At 43.4% G+C, this 10,053-nt stretch overlaps 1 protein-coding gene across 1 annotated transcript in view; it reads right to left on the bottom strand.

The window, feature by feature from the left end:
• SLC6A4 (solute carrier family 6 member 4) overlaps positions 1–10,053 on the bottom strand; it is a 35,723-nt gene that overhangs the window by 4,473 nt on the left and 21,197 nt on the right. The window contains exons 10-13 of the mRNA XM_011359910.2: positions 8,904–9,035; positions 7,826–7,925; positions 6,301–6,401; positions 2,701–2,868 (exon numbers count right to left, since the gene is read on the bottom strand). Of these exons, the coding sequence (XP_011358212.1) occupies positions 2,701–2,868; positions 6,301–6,401; positions 7,826–7,925; positions 8,904–9,035 (501 nt within the window). The remainder of the gene's footprint in view (positions 1–2,700; positions 2,869–6,300; positions 6,402–7,825; positions 7,926–8,903; positions 9,036–10,053) is intronic.

Raw genomic sequence — 10,053 nt, 5'->3', positions numbered from 1 at the left:
CCGATTACACAAAATTGTATCTTGCTAACTGTGAACTGGACACAGATCACTCTAACTAGTCTTAAGTGTTGTGCAGAGAGAAGAGAGGTATGGTGTATGGTGGAGGCAAGGCCCACAATTAACCACATTGTAAAGTAGAATAGTTCGTTCTTGTGCCCCCACCTACCCATTCTGCTGCCCTTCTGGCTGCTAACCTGCCAAAATGCCAGGCCTACCTACATTTTCCATATTTTGACAGCTCATATTTTAGTTGCTCTCATAATTTCTCATCCCTGGCCTTCTCCAAGGTCATAATCTAAAAAGTGGATCACTGCTGACATCTATAAATGCTTACTTATTAGGGGCCATCTTCCCAATATCTTTATGCAGGTTACTAGGGGCTTCTGTGATAATAACCTAATCAAGTTGATGACTCCAACCTTGAGACTTCCAGGCTGCAGGTGTTCTTCATGTTACAGGTGAGCAAGTGGTGGCTCACTCCACAAACTCCAACCTTGAATATGGTTAGAGCCCAAAAGAATATGGTTAGGTGAGCAAGTGGTGGCTCACTCCACAAACTCCAACCTTGAATATGGTTAGAGCCCAAAAAAAGGTAAATCAAGAAATTTACCTTTCCCTTAGTCTTTTTTTTTTTTTTAACTATACCAAAATTTCATATGAGGCTTCCCTCCCTCGCAGATAGAATGATACAGACCATCAAGTATGGTATTTACAAATAATTACAGTCCCTTGGGACTCCTGGCAAAAAAAACATGACATTTTTTATCCCTCTCAGATATTAAGCATGCATGTGGGCATATTAAAGCTTTTGTGAAGTCCCACAGTAAAGAAACCTATTTAACTTGCTGTAATCTAGTATTCTTTAAAATTACTTGACTATATTACCTTTCCCGCAGCAGTAACACCTATTGATACCCCACAGAACTATTGCTCCTTAAAATGCATTAACATGTGAGAAATGTTAATCCAGTCCAATGAGCACATTTTAATGATGAAGAAACTAAGATCCAGGGAAAGCAAGTAACTTGCCATAGCTGACTAGGTCTTTTCTCTCCTAGTCCTTGACTGACTGTATCATGATGCTTCCTGGTAACCCACTGTTCCTCATCTGGTGCTCTGTGGTGAAGATGGTCCTACAATCAGCCTTACCTCTGTTACTAATGGATGTGAGCTCTGTTAATGATACATCTTTGGGTGGCACTGCCTTATGGCCAACAGGAGGAATTTGCAAGAAAGATGACCAAGATTTGAGGGTGCGATCTGTGACCAAAGAATACTGACATTTATTGAGTTCTCACTGCTGACCTTAAACACTGGGTTTGAATCAACAGTCAGTGGACCATCATGACCACCATAGAGAACAACCTAAAGGAACAAAATTCAATGACTCTGGGTCTGAGCATATCTTTCAAGAAACACCAGAGTCCAAGGCACTTTGGAAGGAATGAGGTTAGGACTGGTTTGGGTGCAGAGTCCTGTTCACCTAGAATTCAGTTTTCCTGTTTGGAAGGAAAAATGAACTCAGTTCTCAGAAAGAGTTGTTTAACTGCCTTATGTTCTCTTGCTTCCTATTTTTCATGAAATGTTTGAGGAAGATGAGTGTGATGGTCTCATGTTTGAGTTTTGCTTCTAAGAGCCCACAGATCAGTTCATCTCACTTCTCAGGCCATTGTAGAGTACAGGCCAGTCTAACTTTCCCCAAATACTACTCTCCACCTTTGAGCTTATCTCCTACAAAAACACCCACCTACACACCTGTAAGTGACCTGAACTGCTAACTCTAGTAACACAGGATGAAAAACAGCAACTCATTTCCCCTTAACCTCTAGCTCCAATTTCTACATTAGCAAACTACTAAAAACAAACTAAGGACAAAAGAGAAACTGCACCTAAAAGTGAAAGAGCATTGGACCTGGAATCAGAAGACCTGGATTTTGAACCTCCCTGTACTGTGTGTCCTTGAAAAAGTCACTGAAAGAAGGAAATTTTGAGCAGCATTATTCCCAGCCTCAGTATCTTTGTCTGCTAATGATACCTGCCCATCTAATTCACAAGGTTTGGGTTTTTTTTTGATAACAAAATGAGATAATCTACATGAAGATGCTTTGAAAAGTGTACAATATGATACAAATTTTAAGGTTCTGTTATTAAAGTTTTTATAGCACATTATTCATTACTGAAGTGAGTCTTGCTATAATGGCAACTTTTTTTTTTTTTTTTTTTACTCCATTGGCTAGAGCTAAAACGATGATATTGTTGCAACATTCTTATTTGATGATGCTTTTGAAAATAGCTGGTTAGCGAACTGACCACGGACGTTTCCATTGTACTCTCCACTTAAATCAAAATTTATATATTGCCCCAGACACCACCAATCTTATGTCCATGCCCAACAGTGAGCAGGAACCAAAGCAGTTATCTGGTAAGTTTAGAACGCTAGACACACCCCAAGCTGCATGCTGTGGTGAACCCAATGACCAGCTCACTCTTCTGCTGTTGTATTTGAGGTTTATGGGAGATGCCTTAAGATGATAGTGGCAGCCATTACAGGTCTACACGATGTAGGTATATAAACATACAAGGTTGATAGCCTCCTGGTGAATTTCATACGATGAAACTGTCTCCTTCAGAGCATAACGAGAGAACTCTTTTTTCCCAAAACAATTACCAGTCTGAACACACGCACACAGTAGTACATACCTCCCTAAATGTCCCTGGAGTGGTAACCAGCCGGTAAGTTATATATGTGGGGATGCAGATGAAAGATGAGGTTCCTATGCAGTAACCCAGGATGATACTCCAGTGAGGATAATTATACTGGAAAAGTCGTAGCTGTGGCGGGCTCATCAAAAAACTGCAAATGATGAACTTAAACAAATTCCAAGAAACATTAAAAATCTTAACAGTGTTTGTGCAAGTAGAGACAGTTCTGATACTATGAATACCAAATGCTGAAACTAAAATACTTTCAGGAAATTCCCAAAATATGATATACCTTAGATTGAACATGCAGAATTCACTAATTTCTGTGCCTAAGCTGTAAAAATCAAAACAGTCAGGTGTTTATCTTGATTTTCCTCCTTACCTCCCACCTCAACCTCTACATCGGGGATGCCAAAGCCACAGAACATTATTTAAGGGAGTTACAGCACCCACTTTAGGGTGAGAGGGAAGAGGTTGGGATTCATCAGGGGTGGTTTGGGCCATCTTATCAGACAATGAGGAATAAGCTGGGTGACCTGTCCAAGGCCCCTGCCAGTCCTAGGACTTCCTGTTTCTCTCTGCTTTGCTTTCATTCCCCCTGCATTTCTTGGCACTGATTGTTTTTGGTCAGGTGGAAGGTACCTATGTTCAGGAGAGATAATAAGGTTCTCATTAAGTGCCTTAGCCTGGAGTTTCCACAAGGATGGCTCTGCCTCGAGGAATCTCGACAAAGAATGACTGCCTTTGTAATGAAAGGAATAATGGAAGAAAAAAGCAGCTTACTAGACGTTTTACTTGAAAGTTCAGTAAAAATTTTGGCCCAGAAGAATTCCACAGTGTGGACTTTTTTCTTATGAGTTTTCTTATTTCAGTGTGCTTTCCAGAGAGAGCGTAGATAGCAGTTTTTGCCTAGTAACCACCGTGCCGAAATCGTTATTGCTCTTGATTTAATTTTATTTTATTATTTCATAGTCATAAAGAAGACAGTAATGTAAATTATTTGTGTGGTTAAACATCTATTTATATCTTTTTTTTTTCTTTGTCTGCAGGTAATAAAAAGGGAGATTGTTAAACACACATCCATCTTCTGAATGGTGTTATCCTAAGTCCAGGAGGAAGCTTTCAAAACAGGAGCCTGGCCAGTTGCAAACCCTTCTCTCTACTTAGTCTCCTCACCCCAAGACCTGGCACTAAGGAAGATAGTTTTGGAATAGGGAACAGAGGTTTGGTTAGGAGCCATCCCTGCTGCAAGTTGTCTCATCTTGATGTCAGGTGTTAAAGCCAATACAGTCTGGGAGGCGTCAGGCTCTTGCTGCAGCTGGTAAGTGCTGCTTCAGACAGCCCCCGACACTTCCCAGCCTCTCCATGTTCATATACAGTATTTTCTTTTTTTATAACTTGGCTTCAGTGAAAAAGAATATTTTTAGTAAGCTACTCATTGTTTACCTAAAGAAGCCTTAAAAAGCCCAGAGCAGGGGATCTGTTGAGTAAACTCAGAAGAAGGCAGATTTGCCTCCTCTTCTTCGTGCCCTGGAGCACTTGCCTTTAGAGGAAGTGAGTAGAGCGAACGTCACAGGACTTAATGAGTAATGTGCCTGAACCCAGATCTCTATGTGGGGTTTGCTGGACACCAAACTTATTGACTCTCCACCAAGAGTTCACCCACGCTGCCAAACAACCAGAAGTTTACAAAAATGCAAATACTAACGTCTGGGGCCAGAATTAGGATGAGGCATATGAGGCACTCACCGCAGGCATAATAATTAAAGGGGTGCCAAAATTTCAGTAATCAAGGTAAATAATATTTTGAAAAGATAGGACCAGAGTAGGGTGATGCGAGTGAGGTAAGTCATCTAAGTACAGGGTCGGATCTTGTGTTTATTTAAAATGTTGCTATTTTGTTCACTGGGATTTTTTTGCATTAATTTTGATTGTTTAAAAATATTGCATTAAAATGGCATTTATCTTAATTATGGAGATTTTTGGCACCCCTGAAATTTTACCCCTGTGATGAGTGCCTCAGTTGCCTCTCCCAAATCTCAGCCCTGGACTTCATTTTTTCCGTGTGCGGGGAATACTTAAGCAAACAAACAAACACGACTTCTTCCCTCAAGGAACTAATCCAGTGTCTCTCCTTCCTTTGAAGAACAAATAAAAGGATTTAAATAGATTATTGAGAAGCACTGGTAATAATATAAATTAATAACCCATTTATGTCAGGGCTTCTAGTAATGGCAGGCTAGGTGAATCAGACCAACCTCTCACTGAAAAGAACGATAATTTCTGGATTTAAAAATATATGTGTTTTAAACTTATCTAAAAGCAACAATGAGTTGATGAGGTAGTAAGGAACTACCAGACCAAGATCTGGGTGAACGCTGGAGCCCAGAGCACACACCAGGGTCCCTGGGCCCTGAGAACACCTTCTGTTTGGGGCAAGGATTGGCTTTGGTTTGGGAAGCCTCCAGAGTCCAGGGTAATGGGAGTAAAGGAAGGATTCTGTGGTAGAAAGAGACACATGCAGCATTGCAAAGGCAAGAATGAGCACACTGTCCATCTCATAGGTTAATGTGTGGGTACAAAAAGTACAAAAAGTAAAGGGCTGCCCCGAGAAAGTAAAAACACACAAAAGAGCTGTTTTCGAAGAGGGGGAAGTCACAGCCGTACGCCAAAGGCAGAGATGTCCTAAGACAAAATGGTGGCCCAGGTACTTCGTAAGCTGGAGCTAGACTCAAGGAATGGTATAACAACCTTTCTGTCTCTAAAAGATCAAAAAGCTCCCCTGCCCCTGTAAAACTACAGACAAATGAAAGGACAGGAGAGTAGTCCCCGCTGATGTGCACGGACTCACTTTACTTCAGGCTACCTCAGAGCGCACTTGGGATGTTAGCAGGGCACTTATCCATCTTTGGGCAAACAACTCCTTCGGAAGGACGCCAGAAGGAAAAGCCCATGCAACAAGGATGAAATGAATACTGAATACATCTTGACCAATGGCCAACCCTTGGAACTGAACTTTCTTGCCCAGGTCCTTTGACGATAAATAGATTCTACTTTTGATTCAGGTCATACTTGAGGATCATTGTGTGGGGCATCTTTAAAGAAAATAAACACAAAATTATCAGGACTCTTCTTAGGTCCTCATGAGCAGCATAGTTAATCCTTTCCCTGTCTTGAACAGTTCTTACTTGTCACTTGACCTCGGTCCTTGGACCCTTAACATCTCTAAGCCTCAATTTCCTTAAATGTATACAACATGGTATTAGAACTATACTACTTCATAGAATTGTTGTGAGGATTAAAAAAAAAAAAAAAGGAGTAAGTTTTGCACAAAGTCTGACCTGGTCCTTAATATTTAATAATTGTTATTTATCATTATCATTGAGCATGGGGTGGTGCAATAAAGTGACCAAATCCCCGAGGACTCCATGGCGTGAGAAGCCAGAAGAGTGCTTAGCCATGCTCAATTTATAAAATTTCACTGAAATGTATACTTGTGATTTGCACCTTTTTCTTTACATATGTTAAACTTCAATTAAATTTATCAATTGTACGTGTTTCTCCAAGGCCACGAGGAGAAGGGAAATGATAACTCACCAAGAGAAACAAAGGGCTGATGGCTACCCAGCAGATCCTCCAAAACCATCCAGGGCTGAAGCCGAGCATTTCCTTCACATCACTGCAGAACTGAGTGATGCCTAAAATCATCCAAAAGAGAAAGATATTGATTAAATGCTAGAGAATATGGACTGTCCTATCTTTTGATTCTCATAGAGAGAAGCAGCTCTGGAATTTCTCATAGGAGGGGCTCAGGGGCACCGATCTAGTTTGGAAGTGGGACAAGGAGGACTCGTCACAAAACTGCATGTCATAGCGAGCAACGTTCTTTCTACATAGTGTGGGAAGATAGGTGGACATTTAGGGAGAGACCGAAAGCCCTCCTCTCGGGGCCCACACTGCCTTCCTAAAGTCTCAGCATGTGTTTCATTTTATTGTTACGGTAGAAAAAGAAAGGGATGATGGATATGCTCAACAGAGACTGACTTTGACCATATACTAGAAATGTTTGAGAGAAAATTTTAACCATAATATTGCCCAGACCAATGTCCTTCTCTAAAAAGTAACTGGCATGAAAATGAAAAGTGAGAACTCTGGGGAGAAACTGAGATGGGGAAGGAAGGTTGTCCTGTGGGTGCTGCCCTCAGAGCGCCCGGCGATTCTCACACTTTGAACTTTGTTCTCTGAGTTGCTGAGGAGGAGGGGAACACTTCTTTTTCAAACACTGGGCTCCCATGTAATAACTCAAAATATGGGGCCCCCTTCTTCATATTATGTATAACGACAAACATGCTAAAGCTGTTTTATTATCATAGAAACTAGGAAAATAAATACATTTCCAGAATGAAATAATCACTTCTTGATTGTAAAGATGAAGAGAGGCATCTCTGAACCTGGCTGTCTTCACTTTACTTGCCTGTGCCCTTCCCACCTCCACCCAGGGGCTCCTGGGGCCCCTGACAATGGACCCATGTCAGCTCTCTCCCTCTTTCTCTCTTCGCTCCTGGTGGTTTCACTTTTATCAGAATCCATCCCAAGATCAAAGGAAGTGACCAGGGGGTTCTTCCAGGACAGATAATACAAATGGGAACATTCTTGTCTCTTCCCTAAAAGCGAAGCTGCTCAGCTCTGTCTCAGGGCCCTCGAGGGAGCTCTTGGGAAATTTAAACTGAGGGCCACTCTCTAACAGTAGCACACTCTGCAAATGCATTCACTGTGCACTAGCTCTTTGTGTTCTGTCCAATTCTTAGAGCCAGTTGAGATCTTAAGCATCCACTGTGGATGAGCTACAGGGAACCACTTCAGCCTTTCTCCACTGGGGAAACATTTAAACCCAGAACGAAAAAACACCTCCCAAGGGTATGAGCAATCTGGTATAGAGAGTGTGGAGGAGATGATGACCTGTTTCTGAAGCAGTCACTCAGCTGAGCTTACTTTACAGACTCACCAGGAGGTGACATCTGGCACACTGCCCTGCCTTTCTTTGATGAAACAGCCCCTCTCTATTCTGGTGGCTACAGGCTGATGTAGAAAAGATCCTGGCTGGCAGAAGGAAGCTTCTTACCATAGAACCAATACACAGCAACTGCTTCTATCAGTGCAACGGTGAGCACCGCGGGCCCCGTGGCAAACTCCTCCAGCAGCTTCACCACGTAGGCCCCTCCCTGGAAACAAGATCATGAGCCTGGTTAAGGGCCCTCTGAAGCACTGCCTCCTCTTATGGTCTTCGGGGGCCAAAAGAAGCTTCCCAACTTAGGAAAATTCTGGAAAATGTCGACTTTGGACCTAAGAGTAGTATCCCGGAGCCTTGTCAGTGTGGGCCAGATTTCGTCCCAACGGACACCTCATCCCTCCCTATGGAGCACTCTCGTCTTGTTTCCTCTCCCCACCAGGCTTTAAGAGACAAACTCAAAAGGGCCTCTGGATCTATTTCCAACTTCCTTTAATTTACTGAACACCAACTGTGTTCCTAACCCTGGTCCCTAAAGGATCCGGTCCCTAAAGACTGGATCTGAGGGACTCCGCAATACCAGACCTCCTGAGCATGTTGCTCACAGTTTTGCCTTCTTTCCTTACTCACAAATCCCTTGGGTCCTGCTCAGGGCCCCACCACCTCACGGAAGCTCCACAGCCATTAGGGTCACGGCTAGAAGATGCGTATCTGCAAAATCTGCCTTGAGTCAAGAGGACACAAGCCTAAGATGCCGTGGGTACTGTCTGATGCATATTTTACAGTATTTCCTTCAGCTACTACAATAAAGCACTCGAGAGGGTCTGACTCCTTCACCATTGCGAGTTCTCTGGAGGAGGACATCAGGGCAATATTCCCATGAAAACAGCCCTAAGGACTGAAAATAAACTGGAAAATCAAATTTTAGTTTTTCTCCAGATATTCTATGAGGGTTAAAATCTAGCTGGATCTACTATAAAATGCTAAGAGCCTCCAGATAGCATGCACAGATTCTACAAACAGATGCCACCAGAAATGACTCTTCTTCTTATCCTTGATGACAAACTTTTTTCTAAGCAGTGACAACCCCAAAACCAGGGCACCATGAGGGATGGCAGGAAAGGAATGGCTTCTTGTAGCATTCTGTTGCCCAAGGGAAGGTTGACTCAAAGTTGGGGGTCATGGTACTCACAAAAGTCAGGGTGATCAGGGACCCAAAGAAGCAGGTAACAACCACACCGAGCACAAACCACTCCCGGCGCTTGGACCAGATGTGTGGAAATTCATCCAACACAGCTGTGATCACCCCCTCCAAGCCTGCAAACTGAGAGGGACACACAAACTGTCACAGGGGAGGATCTGAAACAAATCTGCTACCTTCTAGGACAGTGAACAGGAAAGAGGGGTTAAGATTGCCAAGTGACAAGTCAAGGTGATCATGACCAGTCCCCCTTCCTCACCAGTCTTCACTGGAAATATATTTCCTTGTTTTACACTGTCATTTAGAACCCATCCCTAAGGACACTAGGGAAAGAAAATATAGTACATGGACAGGATTTCTTTTTGTGAGGTCTCCTGGGGAGACTTTGATTACACCAGAAAGCCCAACTCAAAGCTGAGGCTCATTCCACACTAATAAGTGCAAGGCACTGAGCTGGAGGTGGGTAGCAGGGCAGTGGACCAGAGAAGTGCAAGGCACTTATTCCACACTGATAAGTGCAAGGCACTGAGCTGGAGGGGGGTAGCAGGGCAGTGGACCAGAGCAACCTTGCCCTGGCCTTTAGGTGCTGCTGTGTGGTCAAGGGACAGTGCACAATAATAACAGTTCACATATCCAGAGCCCCTGGCCTGCGCCAGGCACTTCACCCTTATTATCCATTAATGACTCCCTAATGTGCTAGAGGGCAGTAAGCATAGTCAATGAGGAGTGGAGGAGGGGCTCAGGAGCACCAGGAGGGAGCAGCCAACATGCCTGGGGTGGACCGGATTGGGGGGAATGGGTATAGTTTCCTTTTCCTCCGCCCCAGAGTCAGATTTCCCTCCCCATTCACTTACCGTGCTATCCAAGCCCAGTGTGATTAACATCAAGAAGAAGATGATGGCAAAGAACGTGGATGCCGGCATGTTGGCTATGGCTTCTGCATATGTGATGAAGAGGAGGCTGGGGCCTGAGACAGAGGGGAAGAGAGGAGGATCCCACAGTGTATTCAAGGCCGTGGAGCTGGGTGCCAAGTGTCCCCACTTTCCACCATGGCCTGAACGCACGGAAAGGGTTGAGATCTCCGAGGCAGTAAGTTTCTCTAAAACCTTTGAAAATTTTAAAGGAAACACTCAGAAATAAT

This window comes from Pteropus vampyrus, unplaced genomic scaffold, assembly GCF_000151845.1.
Source record: "Pteropus vampyrus isolate Shadow unplaced genomic scaffold, Pvam_2.0 Scaffold50, whole genome shotgun sequence".
Lineage (NCBI taxonomy): Eukaryota > Metazoa > Chordata > Mammalia > Chiroptera > Pteropodidae > Pteropus > Pteropus vampyrus.
Note: the sequence above shows the minus strand (reverse complement) of the source record. Positions and strands in the feature narration are given on the sequence as shown.